Raw genomic sequence first — 23364 nt, 5'->3', positions numbered from 1 at the left:
TTAAATTACATAGACTTCTTGGAATTCTTTGATCTTCCCTAATTTTCTCGGGAAAAAAAACAAGAAACAAACCAAGCCCCAGCTGACTGGCAGCTATTACACTTACTTTCTTCTCTAAGTGCTACCAAATAGCTTAGACTGGATAAAAGGAAGGGCAGGGAGGGAAACACCCAAAATCTATGAAAGCCTCATTTTTGATTCACCACTCAGCAAAGTCCCTTGCAGTGATTCTGCTGCACTGGGTGTTTCTCTGAAGCATGGCCCTAGTGAAAAATCAAGGCATTTTTCCAGACATTCTTTGGGAATGCTACCAAACAGCTAATGCAAAATAACAAACATCCAGCACAACTTATTTGAATTGTGCATCAGCAGGAAACTGTTCATGATCTAGCTATATAAGTATATTTATAAACAAAATACTATAGCTTTATTTCTACCATCTGAAGAAATAAAAGGAAAGAATGAGAACCTTCAAAAAAGGCAACAGTAGAAGACAACTTTAGCACAGTATATGAACCTAGGCACAACTGAGTGCATCCCCTAATGTCTCACCTTGAGCAGGAGTAAATTCCTCTGATGCTGGAAGAGGTCAGAAGAAATAACTATATATTTTCATCCTACCCTGAACTTCAGCAGTGCACCTGGCAGAGACCATTCAAGAGCCTGGTAAAGCTGGGAATTAGGCAAGTGGTCGAGACTCCACAACAGGCTATCAGACCCCTAAATTATCTAGGACAGCTCTTATGAATTGCTCAAAAAGGTCATGTGTAGGGAAATAAGTAGCCTGGAGTTGGCAGAAGAACTCAATTCAATTGATGGGCTTTGCTGACACAACCCATGAAATTGCAGCTTGAACTATTTCTGAAGAGCAGCCACATTTTTATTCAAGAGCTTTATAGTTTTTATTGAGGCATTAACAGCAGTGCCATGGCTAAGGCTCTCCAATAAAGAAGTAGTAAAAATCCTTGTTTCACACTTTATTTAAATTTATTCTCCACAATAAACATCTCTCTTAACCTCATTTTTTTTGGCAGGCTTGCTTAATAAAAATTTATTTCTAGAATGTGGGCTTTCAATGGTGGCTGTAAGCCTTATCAAAGCCAACCAGGCTGAAATCACAGGCTTACATCTCAATGCTATCAGAAACTAAATTTTCTTCACTTCACAGGAAAATACCTGGACAAGAAAATTAGATATGCTATTACAATCAGGCACAGATAGGCATCAGAGAAATTCAGATCAGCTGAGACTGTTTCAGAAAGCTGTTTAAATAAATTTCCTCCAAGCCTTAATTATTACTCCCTTGTCCTTTATATGCTGGGCAAGCACACACAAAGGGATGCCCATCTATTAAGTTTCAGCCACAACTTGACACATGCAGAATATTGACCTTTTAAGACCCTGGCTGCAAACCTTGGCTCAGAGACTCTTGCTGTTGTTAGACCTGTAAGAGGACACAGGAAAAAGCAGAGCGGAAAAAAAAAGACGGGAAGAACCAAGGCAGGAGGAATGACCAGGAGTCACTTAAGAAGCTAAGATCAAAAGGAAGAGCCTGTAATCATTTTGCAGCAATACAGAAAGCTTTGAATTTGTGGTTAATGCATGAAAACTTTCATCTTAGGGCCTCGGACATCAATCACTTCCCATCTCATCTGTGTCACACATGCCACAGGAGAGTGCTGGAGAGAATCCTGGGATATGCTAAGGGGGGGGGGGGTTGTGAAATTTTAGCCTGCTGGAATGAATCTGGCTCACTAATGCTGAGAACACAATCAGTCACCTGCATTGCATCTATAAACACTGAAAACTACCCAAGATTATTGATCAAAAGACGGGATTTTGGTTTCACTTTACTGTTTGTATTTAAAGGTATCCATCAGCAGAAAACCATGGAATTACACCAGGTTTGCAGTAAGGCTTATAGCCAGAATGGTTTGTAAAAAGAAAAGGAAGCTGCACCAGGATAGACAAGGGGGTATCAGCTAATCCATAACCTGTCTCTAGACGTCCTGAGCAGGCAACACCCTTTCCCCAAGCACAGAGGCAGGAGACATGCCCTCCCATAATCCCTCCCTCCTTCTCCCAGCCATCATCATTTGCAGGTATTTCTGAACCAAAGTTCCCCCCAGGACCACTGCCCACTGGCCCGGGTTCATCTCTTCTCCACTAGATCCTTCACTTCACTTTTTAAGCCTCTACATACTTCTCACGTTCACAACGTGCTGTGGCAGCAAGCTCCACATCCAAACTCCACTGTGGGTGAGGGGGTGGAGAGAAAGACGCTTTTGTTGGTCTTAAAGCCTGCTCCTTCAAATTCCACCAGGGAACCTTTAGTTCTTTTATTTCAGTACATGAGACATTAAACAGATAATGCTTCCTTGAGTTTCAGAAATACAGGCAAAGATTTATATACCTTGATGAATCAGAGGGCTAAAACAGGAAGCACATATTCTAAAAATTTCTGTATCTCTACACTGAGAACTTTAGTTTGGTACAACACTTACTTCAGAATGGCCACAGAAGATGGTGTGTGAGGTTAGGCAAGGAAAATCACAAAAAGCAGCAGGGGGAAAGACACAATTCCCTATTAAAGAGAACACTGTGCATTGACATATACTTTGAAACAGAGAGAAAACATGACTCCTTTGCAGCTTGATTGCTTGGGACTTCAGGGGGCTATTTTTAAAACAACAGGATGGTTCTAGAAGGCAATTGAACTTCCTCAGGCATCCAGCAAAGCCAGAGTTCTCACAAGTTACCCTTCAAGGATTTATGCATTTCCTTCTCTGAGGAAAATTGCTTCTGGAAGCTCACATAAAGCAAACACATAGGCAGAACTAATACAGCAAGGCAAGATCAGAAAGGCCAATAATTGCCTCAAGAGATTCCGTGGAGGTGGATATTACTTTAAATGATGTTTCAGATCAAAACAATAAAGAAGTTTTCCAAAAGATAATTTAAAAGATCATTAAATACTGCTGCTGTTAGTAAATGCTTTTTTTTCTCAAAGACACATTGCAAATGAAAGATGTGTTCAAGGCAGCTCAGTTCAATTATTTTAATAGGTCTCTTGCTGGTTTTAGCATTCCATTTTTGTCCAACACTGTGATCACACTTCATGAATATTAGACATGCTCCACTGTAACGTGAGAGACAAATAACACAGCAATTCCAGCTGCTTTATTCCTGCTGCACACCCCTCATTACTTCATACTGGAACTCCCCCAATGCAAAGGCAGAACTAGAAGGCATAAATAACTTTGAGCTATTACCATCTTAACTGCTGACAAAGCATTGCTGTGAGTCCTTCGTGCCTTCGGTATCAGCACAGTGATGTGGAGACCAGCCCAAATACCACCCCAACTCCAGCAGCGCACATTTGGAAGCAGAAGACAGGAACCCCCAGCTGCCAGCAGGCAGAGGGAGTGGCTGGCCTCATCTCTGCCCTTCTGTGCAAGTGCAGTGCCACAGTACCAGCTCTCCGTGCCACTGCTACTTCCAGCTTCTGTGCTTTCCTGTTAAATATTTGTCAGAACACTAAAAATAAAATTCGGTGGAAATTGAGATGAACTCCAGATTTCTACACCTTGATGACTGCAGGGAAGTTCCAAATGCATTTTTTTGCATTTGCAAAAGCCAACTTCATGAGGGTTTTATGTATTCTCCACCTCTCCATCTGCTGGCTGGGGGCCAGGAGATTCTCCTGACTTCTCACTTGCACCACACAATGAGGTCAGCTCAGTTTTGAAGCAGGTGGTGTGCTGTCCTGCCTTCCTCAAATGCAAAGCTCATCTAAACTAGACTGGGGGAAGGGCCTCCCTCATTTTCCAATATTGACTTAGACCCAACTCACATTTTTGAAAACAGCTATAATATTGTTCAATGTTACTATCACAACAATTGATTATTTTAAGAAATATATGGCATTTTCTGTACTGGGAAGCTCAAATACCAGTAATTGCTGTCTTTGTCAGGTTGTGTTCTTAACAACTGCTTTGGTGATTTTGGAATCATTCTTTAATTACCAGCTCTTCAGAAAAATTCCCAGTGGATCATCAGTCTTTCAGTTGTCACTGTCCCCACTCCAGGAACTGTTTTTCCCCTCCTTTCCCAGTCCATGGGACTCAGCCACATAGATGCTCACATCAAATATAACTGAGAGGAAAGAGATGTACAGGAGAAGTACTGGTGCAGAGGTGCCATTAAAAGTGATGACCCAGCAAAAGCTGTGCATTAGCCAAGTTCCAGCTTCTGCATAAAGACTCCCCTTCCCCTTGTCTGCAGAATCGAGGTGTTTTGTACTCCAAAACCTCACAAGGATATCAGTATCTTAAAAATTCCTTGGTTTGCCTCCTTCCTACCTGGGGATTGGTATCCTAGGTGACCACACCCCTTCTCAGCCAGTCCCGGGGATGGTGCTTGGACTTGTTTTATCACCCAGCACACTCAGAACTAATGAGGGAACACACTTGATTTTTGCTGTGCCTGAAAGTATCCTGTGCTTTCACAACACCTCTTCCTCTGCACCTTTTCATGCAGCACGCCCAGTGAGAGCTCCTGGTCCCAGCAGAAGCACCACAGCCTCAAGATCACAAGAGCATCACAAGGGCTAGCTGTAAACAACGAGGAACATCTCAAGAGCTGACACACAACCATTTGAGAAGAGAGTTTTTCTCTACCTACCATGTTGACAGCATCCTGGTCAAAGGGGTTCCACTCGATGTTCTGAGGATAATGGGCCAAAACTTTGGACTTGAAGGTTCTTCTTAGGGGACTCTGGTCAAAATTCTCTCCTGCAACAAATGAAGAAATAATGACTCAAAACAGCAGTGAGGCTTCAGAGAGAGATGACTTGGGTTTTCTTTTTTTTATCAAATTTGATGGACATTTTGACTCTCAGAGGTACTACTTTTAAAAGAGAAACAGAAAAGATTCCCATTCAGTCTGACCTTACCCTCCTTCCCACAAAATCTTACTGCAGTTGCCACACAACTTCCATTTTAGTATTTACAGAATGGAAATACATTGTCAAGAGAAAAATCACTGCTGAAATTTTACAGAAAAATATCTTGCAATCAACTGGATTCTTGACCTTCTCCAACAGCCTGAGTATCTAGAGACAGCTTTACTTAGTCAGTGAAAGAGCACTTTCCCTCAAGTTTGTCAGAAGCTGTCTTTAAGGTCAATAAAAAATATGAGCACCTCTTGGCTATTATAAATTATTCAAGCATTCATTATAGATGATATTTTTATATTACAAGTCCTATGTGAAAATTAAACATTTATTTTTTCTACATCAAATTTCAAGGACATACTTTCTCCACACAAAGAATCCAGCAAGTGCAAAGAGGAAGACTGAAATTAGACTTCAAGCAGAAATGCATCCAGTTATCAGCATACAAATACTGTATTTCACAGTGATGGTGTTAATGGAGTTCTCTGCACTGGATTGTCTACAGCATGCAAAACAGTTATCAAAACAAGGGGTTCTTAAAATTTATTAATTAAATGACCATCTATTACACTATCACACAAAACCAGCTCTTCTAACAGCACTAATATGCAAGTGCATTCTGAGAAAAGGTTTTAAATCTTTTCCTTCCCAAGTAATCTCTAAGATTTTAAAGATACTGTTATTTTTATACAACACTTATTTTGAACACAGGATTTAGACACATTAATTCCATTAGCAGTGGAATCGTCACCCTTGGAAGTGTTCAAGAAACACGTGGATGTGGCACGTGGGGGACACGTTTTAGGAGCAAAAGGGCAGTGGCAGGTTTAATGGCAGGATTTGATAACCTATGAAGATCCTCCACAAGCTCAGTTACAAACTCAGACCAAGTACACCAAAAACAGAGACCATTTCTCTATTTCAGAACATGGTAGTAGAATAACCTCTTATTTTGGTCCAAAAGTTCTTTGCAGAGCCATTAAAGACACAGTGTCCTCCACCAATTTCCAAAATTTCACAAAATAAAGATCCTACCAAGCAAAGCCAGCAAAAATTCTCTCCAAGTATGTACTTAGACATACTCAGAAACATTTTTACCTCTCAGAATCAAACAGTAATTAATATGCTCACATAATCAAACAAATATGCACAAGATTATTTCCCAATTAGTTCTTCAATCATTCTCACATCTGGCAGAGTTTACCTTGCAACTGTGACTTGGCAGAAAGGCAGGTATTTGATGCTGAATTTATTTAGTTGCTTCTACTAAAAGTTAGAAGAGAACATCTGGATGACTTAATGAAGTTCTCTACTGCTAGCAGCAAGTGACTGCTGAAGTTTAAATTTCTTTAAAGGTTTCCTTTCTCATGACAAAAAAAAAAAAAAAGAAAAAGTTTTGGTTATCAAGTATAAGCATTGCTTTAAGAAATCCATCTGCCCAAAACCAGCAGTTACAATGTCCCTGTAGGCTGACAACATGGATTCATTTTATCCAGGAAAATAAATGGCACAAACAACTTACCTTCATAGAGTCTCTGCAGTATTTGCATTTTACCACTCCAGTAGTTTAAGAAAAATATAAACTTTAGGTAAAACACACATAGGGAAAATGCTATTATCTCAATCAGTGATCATGAGGGAAAAGCAAAGAGCCAAGACACCACACTGGAGTAAATCAACCTGCCATTAGCTTGAAAGGACATGACATTGCACCCTCCATACAAAGCTGCCTCACGGAAAGACAAGCAGGGCAAGCTCTTAGAGGAGATACATAAATTAGGAAAAAAACAATCCAAGGATGTGACAGGAGCAGCCTGTGTGTGAGGGTGAAATGCCATCATTTGCCCAAACTAGCAGGAAACACCCCAACTCTCACCAAAACCAGATGAAAAGCATGGACCACAACAGCCAGCTCCACACTGACAAGCAGCTGGAAGAGAACCACAGGGAGCAGAATCTCCTTGGCAAACATGAGGGAAGGGATCTGGACTGAAAGGTACCTGATGCTATCAGCTCTCAGCCTTGGTAGTTCTGAGCTGCTGAGTCACATGTGGCACAGAGAATTTACTTAGCTGTTATTCTAGACGAACAGTGAATTTTCATTAAACTTCCCACATGCTTTTAAGTGCCTCTTTGCTAACTTTCCAAACAGGATTAGCAAAGCACATTTGAAGTGAACCAAGTATTAAATGCAAATTGAATCCATTTGCTAAAATACTAATGGCCAGATAACACTACTGTGGACAGGAACACTGTATTTGATGCATGCTGCCCATGCAAATAGCACAACTCTCAGAGGCAAATTAAAAAAAAATCGGGTTTGAATTCAATCCTTTTGCTTTCAGGGTATTTTTAAAAAATTTAAGGACTTTTTAAAAAATGTGTAAAATGTGTCAGATTCAGCTTCCATTTCGTTTGGATACTACATCTTGTTAATGGTACTCTTAAACAACTTGCGCCTTCCTTTAAGGAGCTGGCTCTTAAAAGGACATTTAGTTTCAAATTAAAAGCAAATAGTGAAGCGATGGATGCTAGATTAAGAAAAAACTGTGCTAATTTCATCTCAAAACAAAAAGATTGCTCAAAATTAGAAAACAAGCCTGATCCATGTTTGGGATGAAAGATACAATTACTAAGGAAATGCAGCTACAGTCATGAAGTTGTTAATCATGATGACTTTCGTAAGAGTGATCCTACGTCAAAATTTAGTGATCATCAAGTTTAAACAGATCTGTTTCAATTACTGTCACAGTGACAGAGGCACACAAAGCTTTGTACCAAATAGGCAGAGGCATCTTCCACCCTCTGGTCCAGGGAATGCCAGCTATCTGTCACTCCTTCCAAGCTCTGGAACACAGACAGGAATGCCTGTGACTACAGAAACAAAAATATCTTTTATTCCTTTAGAGGAACGCACTGGGAGCACAGCTATGCACAGCGCTCGTGGTGACCACCTCTGTGACAGCCACCTCTAATTAAAAGTGCTCAGCACACCCAGCTATGGCCTCTCCCTGCAGATGGAATTTTGTTAAGCTTATTAAATAACAGGATGACCCTGCGTGAGAAGCAAATAATACACAATGTGTGAGTGAGAAAACAATGTGAGCACAGGAATAACAGTGCTTGGCTGGGGAGCAAGCAAGCTGTTAATTGTCAGGCTCAGGAGCTGGTTAGTTTAAGTAGAGCAGAACTGCTCTGCTGCTTTTCTTCCATGCCTCCCCAGGATGCCAAGGGGGCAGTGAGGGGCTGATCAGAGTTCAAGAACATTGTAACTCAAAGTTCTTATTTCTGTCCTCACAGTCTCATAATCTCACAGCAGAGGATGGAGATGATAAGAAAGGGAGGACTGGGACAAGGCAGAAAAAAACAGTTTTCATTACAAAGTTTTAAAATCTGAGTTGTCTGTAAGACAGTAGTGGATTTGGGAGGGCTAAGGAGGAGGGCAGTGTCTAACCTGCTTTTTGTATGCCAATATGTAAATGAATGAATGGATCATATTTAAGCAGTAAACCAGAGGGGGATGTGTACCCTATCAATACATCTAAATTATTTGGAATTTTTGGGGGGAGGGTATGTGTCTATGTGAACCTCACCAGTATTGTTATTTAAATCTGGACTGCAAAATAAGCTTCCCTGAGGTGCTAGGAAACTTTGTGTCTCTGTAGCAGAATTTGATGGAGCTGAACCTTCCAGTCCCCCTTATTCACAAATCCATATAACTAAGCCTTGTTAGATTTCTGGGTATCCTGTAAAATGGCCTCATGCAAGATATTTTTCAGTCTATTATGCACAGAGATCTAACACAGTCTCCTCCCCGCCAATATATTGACAATATACTGATATCACTAGTGGGATTTTGCTGGAGAACCACATCTGCCAAGAGAGCTTCAAGAAATAGAAGGAAATTTTCCAAATATTTATTTAAATTAGGTGAAAGAATTAAGAAGTCCAAGAGGTTTGATTTTGATTTGGAGCTGTGATTTTCAATTTGATTCAAGGGGAGTTAGAAGACTGAAAATAAAGAAATAAAGAGGTCCTGATCATGTTTTATCCTTAACCCCTCTTTACCTGAGGTTTTGTCTGCAGTGTCTGAGCTCTTGCCATGGAGATCTGCTTGTAGATATTGGTACAAGACTACACAACATAACAAACAGAAATAAAAAAAGCAAGTATGAACAAAATGAAAAGATATACAATGTACTGGGGAAGGGAAAAAACATGAAGCAGACATTAAATATTCCCCCTCACAATCTCACTTCCCCCCACTACTGGCAAAGGGTAAATCCACACGATAAATAAAACCTTCCAGGACTGGATTACTGTAGAGGTGTTGAATGCAACGACAGACATGGCAGAAATACTTGTCAAAATTAGTAACAAGATTAAATTCTCAGTACTTCAAACAACACACTGCTTTACAGATTCCCTATTATGAAAGACATCTTTGTTCACATATTGAGCCCTTCAAGAGCCTGAGAAACTCAGGGGAAAAAACACATCAGTCCTTCAGCTAGTGTTGAACTAAACCCAAGAAGTTTTATACAGTATAATACTGTTAGCTGTGTTGTTACACCTTCAATCCTGTACTGCACACCATTTTCAGGACTTACCGAAGTCACCTAATAGCCCTATTCATCATTTCTGTCTAATAACTGGGTGTTTTTGGACTAAAATTTGAATAAATAAGCTATGTTTAGAACTTGGATGAACAATTTTAATGTGTTCCAGCACCAGCTACCACTTCTAAAGGAAGAGATTCCTGCTAGCATGTCTAACTGAGGCTTCTTCTAATTGGTTTGCTCATCTCCTGCGGACAAACAAAAATGTTTCCACAGATGCCTTGGCATTTCTGTGTCAAAAAAAAACCACTACACAAAGACATCACACAATCCTCCTCAAGTTCAATCTTTTTATAGAGCTAGCACCTATGTTAAAGCTGCAATAGCAGTGACCTGTCTGGTGATTCACTCTCTAGGTGTAAATTTAGAGTAGTGTTTGCTACAACCTCCTACTTGAGCGTCAATCCAGACACCAGTGCAGAGGACACTGATAGTTCTGCCAAGGCCAGATTTTTTGGGAAGGCAACCCTAAGCAGAGGGCACAGGAGCTCTTTCCACAGAGATTTTTAGATGTGAGTATGTATTTTAGGATAATTTTCTGTTTTCTTTAGGAGACACCTGAAGATAGCCCACATTCAAATCTGCAGGATGCTTCTCCATCCCATATGTCTTAAGTAATTTCATTCTGAGTGGTTTGAACTAAAAAGTTGCATAAGTATTAAATTAAACCAAACAAAACAATTGTCAAAACTAGAGATATACCTCTTGCTAAATGGCCCATATCCACACTACCTTTACAGTCTCTCTGCCAGGCTGTCCTTTCAGCTCTCCCCTAAAGATTTTAATTCTAAGGAAGTTTGGCACAGAGCTTCCACAGAGGCAGCCAGCACTTCTGCAATAGAGAGAGTGAAAAGGAGCAACCTGTGAAACACTGTATAACCAGATGCTCTAGGACAGGCTCTGGTTTGATGTCCATGCCAGGACTTTGACCATTTATTATCATCAATCACATGACTAAACGGTCACAGAAGTTCATTTAAATTGAAGTTTCATACATCATAATTCTTAAAACGCTTGCTAAGTCTTTGTTTAGTTACATGGGACATGAAAAAGGTATGTAACTATATTAAATTGAAGAGTTTGAAATGCAGCTCTCAGTTCCCAAAAGAACATTAATGATGGCAGAGTGACAAATGTTCAAGCAAGAATAAGACACTGGCTCAGGTCTTAAACACAGCAGGATGGTAAAGCCTGCCCAGCAAGAGGATCCCTGGCTTTGGAGCAACAGGCACCTGAATATTGCAGTCTTGGGCTGAATCACGAAGAAAACGAAGGTATTTTAGATGCCATCACATTCCTGTGAAGTCTGAACAGCTTCCTACTCACTGGCCAGTTTCCCACTCCTTGTTCCATGTGTTCATCTCCCTTCACAGACAGGACACAGGACCAGGTGCCGTGTCAGGCCTTTTGCACAGCACATCTTTCATGCTTGTGGCCTTCTACTTACTAACAGGGACAGGTTCAAGTTCAAATGCATCTAATTTACGTGTTAGAATATGATGTTGCATTCTCAGACTGGTTTTGAAAACAGTCTCACCAATACAATTTCTGACTCGAATCTTAAAATAGGTTTTGTTCTCTACTCCACTGTAGGGGTACACAACAGAGGTAGTACCAGAGTCTTGTCTCAAGATCTGCTTTGTTACAGTTGGCATTTCTGGAGGAAAGGTAAGGAAAAAACCCACCAAACCCCACAAACAAGTAGAACCTGTCATCCTGAAAATCCCTGTACTACTACTGTTTAGGTTCGTGTGCAACAATGCAGGAAAGAAAGAGAAGTTTTTCAGTAAATTTTGCTTTGGGGCTTTTTTAAGACAGGGACAAACAGCTTTATTTTTATAATTACAGTCCATTCAGTTACCTTTTAAACTGGGCTGTTAAGTTAGGGGGTTTTTTAAACCACCCTGCAATGCACACACATCATGCACCCATATTAGTCTCCACTCATCAGGATGGCAAGTTTCAGGTGTTTTGTTACTTGAAGTCAGAAGCAATTTCGCCAAAGCTGCATTTATAGAACATCACCCAAATTAAGGTCAGCTTGCAAATCAGTACAAGAAAAGAAAGAAGTTTAATTTCACCTGGACCATTTTCAGCACTAAATAACTTGGACATCAACAGAGCATGAAGATGTCCACACTGCAGCTAGAATACCCAACTAAACCCAGGGGTTAAGTCTTCTTTTTAATACACAAGCTTGAGGCCTCAGTTCCCTGGACTCAGCAACCTTATGCTGGGATTTCCCCGGATTAAAGGAAGCCCTTCCTAGCTGATGTTGCCAAGAGCTATCCCTTGATGTGCCGAGCCACACCAAGATGCAAGGGACTCGTTGGTTTTTACTCAGGACTGCCCATGTGCTGTTGGCACCAGAAGGAAGCTATCCCCCATTTCTGAGGAAGATTCTTCTTCCAGCAGCACAGTCCACAACCCAACACTGGCACACAAGATGGATACTTAAAACGCCTGTCCTGAGCAGGGACAGCCTCTTTGCAGTTCTTTGAAGAGCTGGCCCACAACGGTGAGGTTGGCACAGCTGGTTTCCTTAGTGGGGCAAAAGGAAGATTTAGAAAGGTTGGGCCCAGGAGTGGCACCTGTCAAAGGCTGCAGCTGCCAGCTTCGTGAAAACTTAGTTAAGACATGGTCTTGGTGAGAAAAAGGGTCAGGCAAAGAAAGAACTTTGCTACTTGAAGCCAACAAAGCTCTTTCACTGGCATAAAGTAGAAGCACTCCCTTGTGTAGCACAAACTTTATTTAGGGAGCTTTGAGCAACTGCTGTGTAAGTTGCTCCCAATAAGGAATTGGCCTTACAACAGTCTCCAAGAACCAGTCTTCCAACAGTTTTCAACAAATGAATCCTTTCAGAAAACAAAAAATCTTCTGCAACTGAAAAGTCACAAGAACCCTCAGGCAAGGCTTGAAATTACCAGAGCTTCCGGATGGAGAAGGGTAGCAAGCAGGAATGGAGCTGCAGAGAGACAAGGATATGTGGCCCACACAGCCATATTCATCTTTAAATGATATATTGCATTTGTGGGGTTACCCAACAAAGGAAGGAATGTTCTCAGAAGGCTAATTTATTATTTTATGATACTATATTATGTTAAAGAATACTACACTAAACTACACTAAAGAATACTGAAAGGATATTTACAGAAGGCTAAAAGATAATAAAGAAGACTCGTGACTCTTTCCAGAGCCCTGACACAGCTTGACCGTAATTGGCCAATAAGTCAAAACAATTCACATGAAACCAATTAAACAATCACCAGTCGGATAAACAATCCCCAACCACATTCCAAAGCAGCAAAACGCAGGAGAAGCAAATGAGATAATATTGTTTTCCTTTTTCTCCGAGGCTTCTCAGCTTCCCAGGAGAGAAATCCTGGGCAAAGGAATTTTTTCCAGAAAATATGACTGCCACACTGATACTTCCACTAAAGAGCTACCTGAAAACCATTTCAGTTTGCAGACTACTCTCAGCTGCTTCAACCCAGCTATACCACAGTAACTGGAGATCTGCATATTGCTGCAAATGCTTTAAAAATGGGCAAAGCTGTCACCAAAGGACCAAGGCATTTACACACCATGCTGGATGATGCAGTTGTTATTAGCTGGGGGTGGGGGGGAATGGAATTTTATCAACAAGAAGTGTTAGAGTATTGTTAAAAGGAAAAAAATATCATCTTGAAAGAAAGATCAGTTGTAACTACTTCCCAAACATCGCTACAGGTGTTAGACAACACCAGCTTAATTTACAATCTGAAGAATGCCAGTGAGTTACAGAAGGGATCATTAAGTGCATCAGTGCACAGTAACTGTGCATGTAAGCCACATGAAGAATATTCTTTATGCTTGTGTAAACCTTAAGTAAATCATTACTAGTTAGATTAGTTAGATACAGCTTTAGGCTTTATTCATTGCCACAGAGCTCTATTTCACACAAAGCACAAGCCCCCAGATTTAAGCTTTATCACTCCTGCCATTTTGTGGCCAGTTTCCAAGTTTACTGAAAATACAGAAAACTGACACCAGGACCCAATCACCAGGTCACTGTAAAGTTTCAGGATTCAAATCCAAAGGCTTGGACAAACATTAATTTCTGGATCCAAACTAGATTCCAGGTGGAAAACTCAAAGCATGGCATCATTTCTACCATGACTCTAGATTTAGCTGAGATCCCTACGAAAGCTGCCAAAACCAAAATCCTTTGGCTTCCCTTAATGCGTTGGGGAGTATCAGGTGCCAAAGCATCTGTAGAAAGAAGGATCTCATTTGAAAAGGCCAGAAGAGTAATTGTCTCTGGGTACAGCTCACAAATGCCCATGTGCCTCAAATCCTTTCTTCCCTAGTCCCCCTTGTCCCCACAGACATGTGGAAATGAAGGCAATTGTGCAAGTGCAACCCTGACCCTTGTGCCTCAAAAACACTGTTTCAAGGCTTCTACTAGATTTTCTCTCAGGTGTATTTTGGGGTTGCTTGCTCTCCCAAAACCCAGCTTTAAACCAAAGGATACACCTTCCACTGCCATCAACAAGATCTCTTGAAGAACACAGAAAAGTGCAAAAGGCTCTCTGTCTTACAAGTACCCCACTGCCAAAGCCCAGCAATGAAAACCAGCGTCTCATCCTTTCTCCCCTCACATTTCTACAGCCACTCCAATGAAAACCCCTCTATCAGCAGATATCCATTTAAGAATGGCATATGTTTCAGGAATGTTTTTAGACCCTAAAGCTAAAAAGACTCACGAGCGCCACAAAAGGGAATAGGGAGCAATTCCTGGCCTGAAGCTGGGTTGAAGAAAGCCAGGAGGACATAAAGAGGAGAGATACACAGAAAGGAGAGTAAGAAATTGAAGCTCACTTTCAACCAAAGTGCATGTCTATTATTCAGTGCCCTCTTAGCAGACATGAAAGCAGCAGAGAGGAGAGATCCAAACAAACCTAAAATTACTTGGCATTTAAGCAAATGTTTCCTCTTCACTGCTAATCCACTAATCTTTTGGTGCCTGTATCCCAGGTTGATTGGCATGCTAAAAATACATAGGTAGAAGGCATATAATCGCTGCTGGAATTTTTACCTAAGCATGAGCTGTCACGAACTACAGATCTGCTTGAAAACCAAGGCTTTTAGAGCCACCTCAAACAGACACCAGAACCGTCCTGGCCACTGCACAAATCTCCGGTTATTTCTGCATGACGTATGTTACAGTATTTTACACCTTCCTTTGGCATAAAGTGGAATTTTATGGAGTTAAAAAAAATGCTTCACCTAATGAGGCAAACCATGCCATGCTGTTTTGGAGCCTCAGTAGCTGTTAGAACATTACACATTAGAAATGGAGCATTTCACACTGAGCAGATCAAGGCTGGATTAGCCACGGACCATAGCTGAACACACTTTAGTACCTATGCTTTCTGTGACGGTACAAAGTCTGGAAGGTCTAATAAATGCAAGGAAGCACATACAAAAGGAGAGAGAATTAACACAACGTATGGGTGTAGCAACACAACTGAAAGTAGTGGCGTCTTGGCGTGACAATGTAGGACGGCTAAATCTGAACATCCTGTTGCGAAAAAACAAAGAGTATTGTCATTTTGCTTTGGAAAAGTTGTTATTCCTTCAAATCAATGCAGAAGAGAGTAATTTTGGGTGCTTAAGGACGGTTTTCAATAGTCCCCACTCAACGTTCCCTATAAAACATAAGCCCACCAACTCAAGATCGTTACTCTGTGTAAGGAAGAGCACGCATGCAGTGTACGCACAACCACACGCATGTGCACGCTCCCTCCCCCCAAAGAGAGGGGACTGGCAGGGACACTGCTCCAGGATAAAAGCTGCCCCTGCACCTGGGGTCTTCCACAAAATGGCCTGAGCAACAATAGAGACAGTCCCCAAACCTGGACACCAGCTGGCTCCTAATTCCGCACAGCAATGCAGTAGCATCAGGAGCTCCCATGGGATTAAAATTCCCATCTCAAATCAGGCAGCATACACACATGTCAGATTAAAGAGACGCAGGAATTTGCATACCTCTTCAGGGTTTGACAGATTTGTGGTGATTTATTCTGCAACCTGCAGAATACACACCAGGAGCATCCCTGATGGATGCCTCCTCAATGCAAAGGTTAACAGGTCTGTGTGCATCACATTAAAGATTTACATTAAGGAAGCTTTTTTTTTTTTTCATATTTAAATGGGAATCACACACAAGAAGAAAGATCCAAACTAAAAAATATTTAGTGACAACAAGTGATACAGATTTCAGCAGTTACACAGTTGTTAGCAATAAGCTAAGCAGGGGATGCCTGAGCACAAGTATTTCTGGATATTTGCTAAAATAAACTCTGTAGTTTTACTATCAGAATGAAAAAAACCCCAACTTTCTTGTTAAGGACTATAAGATGATTCACTAATACTAGATTACCACAGACTATAATGAATATTTCAAGGGTTTCACATGCATACAGGCAATCAGTCCAATGGGGTTGACCTCCAAATTGTCACAAGAACAGGCGGTGCATGTGGGGAACAGAATTCCGCTTTGAAATTAAAACCACTATGTATGTATGAGATTAAAGGAACCTGAGCACTCACATACATCCTACAGCTGCAAATTCAAGGGTCATGAAAGAATTTTGAAACACTGAAACTTCTAGCTAAACTTATTTATGAGGCAAAACAACAAAGCTTCCAAAACATGCTTCTTTTGCACTGAAATAGGCTGCTTGCTAAAGTAGGACTTTACCCCAGGCTTTGAATTCAGCAAGGTTTATTCTCTGTTTGTACTATGACAGCCTGAATACGACTTATTTTAATGCAGAAATATGAAACTTCAACCTGAATCTGTATTTTGTAGCATCAGAGTATTCACTTATAAACAGCCTGAGGAACTCAGTGTTCTGGAGGTGCTTCTGGTTAACCCCTTCCCAAATTATTGCCTCCCTAAAGAAACATCCTTCTGCCACCCATCCTGGAGACCTCGACTACTTGGTGTATTTATCCAGAGACCTTCCTTACCCTTCCTGCTTCCTTTCTTACACTGGTGCTTCCTAACAAAGCTGCTTTAGGTTGCAGGTTAAGCAGTGAGCCCTGTTTCATTCAGGTCAGGAACAGTTTGATTTTACAGTGAAGGGGGAAGATGTAACAATCCTGCACTAAAGGCATTAATCCATATCCCCTTCCCACCTCCCCACTGCTTTCTCCCTGCCTAAAGAGCTGATGGATTTTGAAACAGCCCACAGGAGGAGATCTTGAGCAGGTGAGTTAATGGCAGCAAAACCTGAGCCCCACACAGGTATAACTCCTCTCCAGGTTAGATCAAAGTGCAATTGCCTTACCCACATGGAAACACACACACTCACATGACCCTGCAATAGTCATCCACATGGACTCTGACAGAGGTTTGCACTTTCTTAGACAAACATCAACACTGCTGCATCTCCCTGAACTGTCAGGGCATGTCAAAGAAGCCATGAAATCAATATTGTCTAAAATAACTGATGTTTCCTAAGTCTTTATTTCTGCTTTGAAAAGGCATTTAATTGCAACCACGTGTTAACCTGTAGAAACAAAAGCACTGACTTCTGTTCTGACCCAAGGTCAGTTTTTCCCTTTCCCTAACCTTTCTTTTATTTAATATTTTCGAAATGATGCTCTTTTAAGAAAGACCATAGTTCAGTAAGGAAACTACAGTACTGTGTATTCCAAACAAAAAGTAACGCAAAGCTTAGTGAAGATGCTCAACAGAAAACTCCAATGTCAGATCATGTACTTGGAAACTGCTGCACCTCCAGACATCTCAAGTCCAAGCTGTCCCTTTTTTCATATCCCTGGGCTATGCAAGCTGGGCATACACAAACTTGAAACACAGGTGGTCTTTAAGATAGAGAAAGGAGTTGCACCGGCTCAAATTTACTGTGAGGGTGGGGAGGCACTGGCACAGGCTGCCCAGAGAAACTGTGGATGTTGTTCCCCCCATCCCTCAAAGTGTTCAAGGTCAGGTTGGAAGGAGCTCTGAGCAACCTGTTCTAGTGAAAGGTGTCCCTGCCCATGGCAAGAGGGTTGGAATTAGATGATCTTTAAGGTCCCTTCCAAACTATTCTGTCATTCTATGAATTTTCCTGAAGGGCCCTTCTACTTAAAGATGAAGAATTAATTCCCTGACAAGAACAGCTCTGCACTTCTCACAGGTTGCCCTGAGGCAGAAGAGGCACAAAGCCCAACACAGAAATCTGGACAGGAGGGGATCAATCAGGAGCGTGTAGGTAAGCAAGCAGGACCTCTGACCTCAGCACTGGCCATCACAGGGAGCATCAAACCCCTTCCACATTTGTCAGAGACACAGGATATGTTCAAACAGATTTGCAGAGTCTTGCCACTCTCTCCTGAAACCCGGTTTGTCACCACCAAGGTAGGAATGAAATCATTCCAGCATCCCTTTAGCTGCCATCTGTGCTCCCACAGGGAGGGAGCCCAAACTTGTCAAATGCTCTGAATTAAAAAAAAACCAAAAAAAAAAACAAACACCTCTTGCATAAGAAATGGCAAGAGGTGGCAATTTCAGGCAAACAGCCTGAAGCCACTGGCCATCAGCAGAGCACACTGGCTATAACTGAGCATGAAAAATAGGTCCCTGCAGAAACCAAGTGAAACAACTGCATTAGGGAAAGCAATTATTGAATATCTACACACTAACAGAAAGACTCTGAAACTTAAAGTGGTAAGTTGTTTAGGAACAAAAATACCAGTCTTGAAGGATAGAAGATAAAAGGGGCTTTGGCTTACAGCCAATCTATTTTCTGTAACTGGCCCTACATCATTTAAACAGCCCAGCCCTCATACAAGCCAGAATGTTCTCAGCCAGAAGTAGGGAAAAAAGAAAAATAATAATAACAATGCCAGAATTGGAGAGGTTCATACATATTTTCCAACCATTTCAGTGGCTATTTGAGGATGTGCATTGGAGGCTCCTTCTAAAGCCCATCCAGCTCAGTTAGTATCCAGCGGCAGGTTTTCAGAATATTGATGTCTAGCTGGGATTTTTTTTAACCTTTTACTCCCACTTAAGAGTATGCTCCAAACATTTCACCTCCCTCAAGGAAACTGGTGTTCCGGAAGGCACTGCTGGTAGCTAATACTCTGCTTCCTAATGAATAATCTCACACCCACTAAATGTTCCAGGCCATCAGACACTGCTGGAGGAGACCATATCACATATCAGTAAGTACAAAGCAAGGCTGGGCCTTTGGTCCTTTTTTTGTCACTGAGACCTGAAGGAGTTTTCTAGTGATGAAGGCATTCAGAAAGCTGCTCTGTTCCTGTGTCTCTGTTCACTCATCTCAGACAGGTTTGCCACTGAAGATTTTTCCCTAAGAAGCAGGATTTCTCATGTTGCATAGCTTATAATTAATTGGGGCACCCCAGACCAGAAGGTCTGCTTGCTCCCCCTAAATCAGCTTTTGAAACAACAAAAACATGCTTAGCATGTGGCGGGGATACAGTTCAAAAGTTCATTTGGGCTTAGCTTTGGACAAGAAAAGAGTTTTGACATGTAAATTTAGGCAGACTTGTATTTAGCAGAGGTTCAGGAAGCCTAGAAGGCATTCAGAGCATGGCTGTGCCTGCTGTGGATAACACACGAGCCCATTTCAGGCTGTTCCTAAGGAGCTCTCATAGCTGCAGTCAGAGAAGGGATGACTAACACTGAGCATATATACAAACAGACTCCTGACAGAGTCACAGAGGAAGCTGCAGCTATAGAATCATCCAAAATACGTACCTGTAAAAGCAGGGGGATCAGAATAACCACATCAGAAAGGTTATAACCAGATCTAGAGGTTATCTGGTCCATGCCCCTGTTTAAAGCAGGGCTGACTTCAAAGCCAAATGGTGCTCAGGAGCAAGACAAAAATAATTTGTGAGGTTAAAAACTGCAAGGACAATTCAATAGCTGTAAGGAAGGGAGAGCAAATCAGTATTTCAGCATCTTTGGAGCAAACAGTGTAAGGCAGGTTTTCTGACTTAATGCTTGCAGTACAAACCAGGAGGCACTTGTGAACCTGCAAGGTAAATGCCAGGCAGCAAAACAGAGTCTGTGAGCCACTTGAGCTGTGAATCAGCCCCTGCCAAGCCTCTGGTCTTTTCAGCATATTCCACCTCCTAGTCTTCATGTTGTTTAGTACTAACACATCTATTATGGTATAACAGCAGCATCACTAACATCATCTCTTGGCTGAAGTCCACACACTGAACTCATTTCATTGTTTGCTGCCTTGCCTCTCCAGGAGAGGAAAACCCAGCATGCTCAAAAGCATCATGTGTATCTCCTGGATATTACAGCTCTGTGGATACTGTACTTCTCCTGGCTTTTTTATCTATGACCACATACAGTAAATCTTGCTGATTTCTCACTGGAAAACCACTTTTTTTGGCAGTTTGCTGCTTGTCGTGAAAGCCCAAGAAAAATGCACAGATTCAGTGCCTTTCTTAGCACAGCTGCATCCCAAGCAGGACTTAGGCTAATCCCTCCCAAACAGCCCTGTTGCTCCTGCCTTGCCACAGAACAGCCTGCTGCAGCCCCTCTGACATTGGTTTAATGCTGATTAGTCCCGACACAATTCTGGTTCAGGCTTCCTGCCAGGCGAGGGAATGAACAAAATTGGTTTGCGCACAGACCAGACGACAGCTGCAGTCACTCCAGCTCAAATCTGTTGAATAAGGACCCTTTTCTTGTTTACCAAGATGAGCCTAAATTAGCCCAGCATGAGACAGAAGGACAGAGCAAATCCTAAACGCCAGTGATGCCAACCTGGCTCTGAAGGTGTGAGATGAAACTTGGTCAGGCCCCATCACTCGGGCTCAAGGAAGCCACAGGAGAAGTGTATGCTTTGTGTCAAGCAAACCCCCAGTCCAGGGAAGAGCTGCAGTTTTAAAAAGAAAGTATTTTGTGGGTAAGATTACAAAAAGAATGCCCTCAGATTTTTTTCAGATCCAGAGAGACAGTCAATGCATGATCTCTTGAAGCATATTTTTCCCCATCTCTTTTTCCTCCAGCCCTAAGAGAAAAGCCTCCGGCCTTCACAAACCCCTCTATCCTCACACTGGCCTTGTTCCTAAAATGCAGAGGGGTATCCTGTTAGGAAGGTTTCTTGCTCAGGAATGATCTATTGATTTGATCTGGGGTATCACCTGTTTGCAGAGCTACACACAGATCTCTTGACAAGAATTACAGAATCCAACATCTTCCCAGAGGCAGCACGCACACAAAAGAAAAAGCTGTATGTGAACTTCTTGCACAAACTTATTGTCACAAGGCTGGTATTAGTCAGGCTTCTACAAGATAGAAAAGTAACACTGCTGAGCTTTCTGATCTTTGAAAAGTCTTTAAACCCATATCCAAAACTGAATACAGCACCATAGGATTTTCCTTCTATATTTAAGAAAACCCTGGCTTTTGGCACTTGCAGGGTTGGCTGCTTGCCGATTGGGGGTTTATGGATTTGTGAAGTAACACCTCCTTTGGCCTGGGCACCTCAGCTCTGCAGGATGCTCCTTTCCATCACATTTCCTCCCTCAGCCATCAGAAACAAGGCTCCTGCCCATGTCAGCTACAGCTGAGGCACCACTTTCCCTGGTTTCTAGTCCCAGCATTGCCTGATCCAGCAAGCAAATAAGCTTGAAGTGTTCTACAAGCATCCTCACAAAATGCAGCTACAGCTTTGTGATGGTTTTGGCTGGGGTAGAGTTAATTTTCCTCACAGTAGTGAGCTATGCCTTGGATTTGTCTTCCCAAGTCACCGTCACACGTGCTGGAGCCCTGCTGTCCTGGGGATGGCTGAACACCTGCCTGCCCATGGGAGGCAGTGAATGAATTCCCATTTTTTGGCTTTGCTTGCACAGGCTGTTTTTAGTTTACCCATTAAACTGTCTATCCCGACCCTCATTTTCTCATTTCTACTCTTCCAATTTTCTCCCCCATCCCACCAGGGGAGAGTGAGTGAGCAGCTGTGTAGGGCTGAGCTGCTGGCTGGGGCTAAACCATGACAAACTTCTTTCTAAGGGGCTGCTCTAACACCAAATAAGAGGTAGAACACACATGCCTTCAGGCATGAAAAATGTGTTCAATTTTCTGCTTGCTGGAGTGAGGAGAGACTGCATCTAAATTTCCCTTTCCCGCTTCCCACAAACGGGCTTGCTGCACAACAAAAGAACTGCACCATTAGTACATTGAAAGAAGACATGCAAGAAGAATCCCAGCCATTACCTAGCTGTATTTTCAGTCAGTCCATGAATACATTTGGGATCTGCTCCCTGCCCAGCTTCACATACACTGGGAACCTCCTAACCAGTCCTCACTTAACAGAAGGCTCTGTGTGGTATTTCTCAAGCAGTGGGTTAGCCATCAAAGGAGATCCCAGCAACTAAAGGCATCTAAAGAAAGACATTGGTCTGTTACCATGACAGTTTATGAGAAATCCTTTGCTAGGATTTTTTCCTCCTGAGGAGCTGAGGTCCTCAGGAAAGAAATGTAAACAATAACTATCTGCTGCTGTGGAATGCAACAGGTGCATCTGTGATTGATGCATGTTGGTTGTTTCTAATTAATGGCCAATCTCAGATGCAGTTAGCTCGGACTCTCAGAGTCAGGAGCCTTTGTTATTCATTCCATTCTTGTTCTTTCTAGCCTTCTGATTAATCCTTTTCTCTCTATTCTTTTTAGTATAGTTATTATGTATCATTTTAATATAATATATATCATAATATAATAAGCCAGCCTCCTGAAACATGGAGTCAAGATTCTTTTCTCTCCACTCGTCCCAGGAGCACCCCACGAAGCTTCCACCCCATTAGTCATTTTAGGTTTACTTCATATGTCACCTACAACACTCCAAAACAGCAATATGCCATCTTTTGTTTAAAAAAAAAAATAAAAAATAAAAAAAAGCACCAACCCAAAATAACAAAATTAGTGGAGACCAAAGGAACTTTGCATTTAAAGCCACTTGGGGAACTATGCAGAAGGACCTGACCATGCAGAAAGGAGCCTTAGGTCACAATCTAAACACCTTTCTTTCCTTCTCAGCTGATCAATAGCTTTTACACAAGGGAAAAGCAAAAGCTAGTCTTACTGATGACTTGAAAAGGAAAAAAAAGAAACTTTCTTAAAAGACAGAAATGAACACAGAAGGGGAGGAGAGGTACAAAGTGAACTTTTATACATCTATATATTGACAAGACAGAAGTGTTACTAATTTTAAATTCAGAATTTATTTGTGCAGTTAACAGTCTTTTTGAAGTTCCCCATTTTACCACCAAGACTAGCTGTGTCTGCATAAACATAACTGTATCAAAGACTGAGGAAGATTTTAAGCATCTGAAGATGAGCACCAATAAAGCACCACTTTCTGGAACAGTAGTTTCACTTCCCTGAAAGCAGCAGACAGGGCAGAAAGGTCTCTCAGCAGTCAGCAACCGTCAATAAACAGTTCAGTAAATTTACCATGGCAGAGTTATTTACTGCACCGGTGCTGGGAAGTCACTTCTGCTAAAAACATTATTACAGATGAAGCTTAGCAGAAGTCTCAGATCCAGCACAGGACGAGCAGCGCCTCCATCGACCCCTCATCCCTCAGAGAACAGGCACCCGAGTGAGTCTGTGCAAATAATCCCTTTGCTACACTATTCCCTGTGACCAAGCTGCACAAGCTACCTCTAAATGTACCATCACCTAGAGTGACTGATTAGAGCCTTTGCTGGTCTTGAGTGAAACCTCAGAGCATGCAAGGTGCATTG

At 41.8% G+C, this 23364-nt stretch overlaps 1 protein-coding gene across 6 annotated transcripts in view; it reads right to left on the bottom strand.

The window, feature by feature from the left end:
* Nucleotides 1-23364, bottom strand: part of DENND5B (DENN domain containing 5B) — a 104113-nt gene that overhangs the window by 51339 nt on the left and 29410 nt on the right. For all 6 annotated transcript variants that reach the window (XR_005952203.1, XR_005952204.1, XM_041398678.1 and 3 more), the window contains exon 2: nt 4684-4793. Coding sequence is in view for 4 of the 6 variants with exons in the window: in XM_041398678.1 (XP_041254612.1) it covers nt 4684-4793 (110 nt within the window). In the remaining 2 variants the exon portion in view is untranslated. The remainder of the gene's footprint in view (nt 1-4683; nt 4794-23364) is intronic.

Source organism: Onychostruthus taczanowskii, unplaced genomic scaffold (assembly GCF_017590055.1).
Source record: "Onychostruthus taczanowskii isolate IOZ18803 unplaced genomic scaffold, ASM1759005v1 scaffold15, whole genome shotgun sequence".
Taxonomy (NCBI): Eukaryota; Metazoa; Chordata; class Aves; order Passeriformes; family Passeridae; genus Onychostruthus; species Onychostruthus taczanowskii.
Note: the sequence above shows the minus strand (reverse complement) of the source record. Positions and strands in the feature narration are given on the sequence as shown.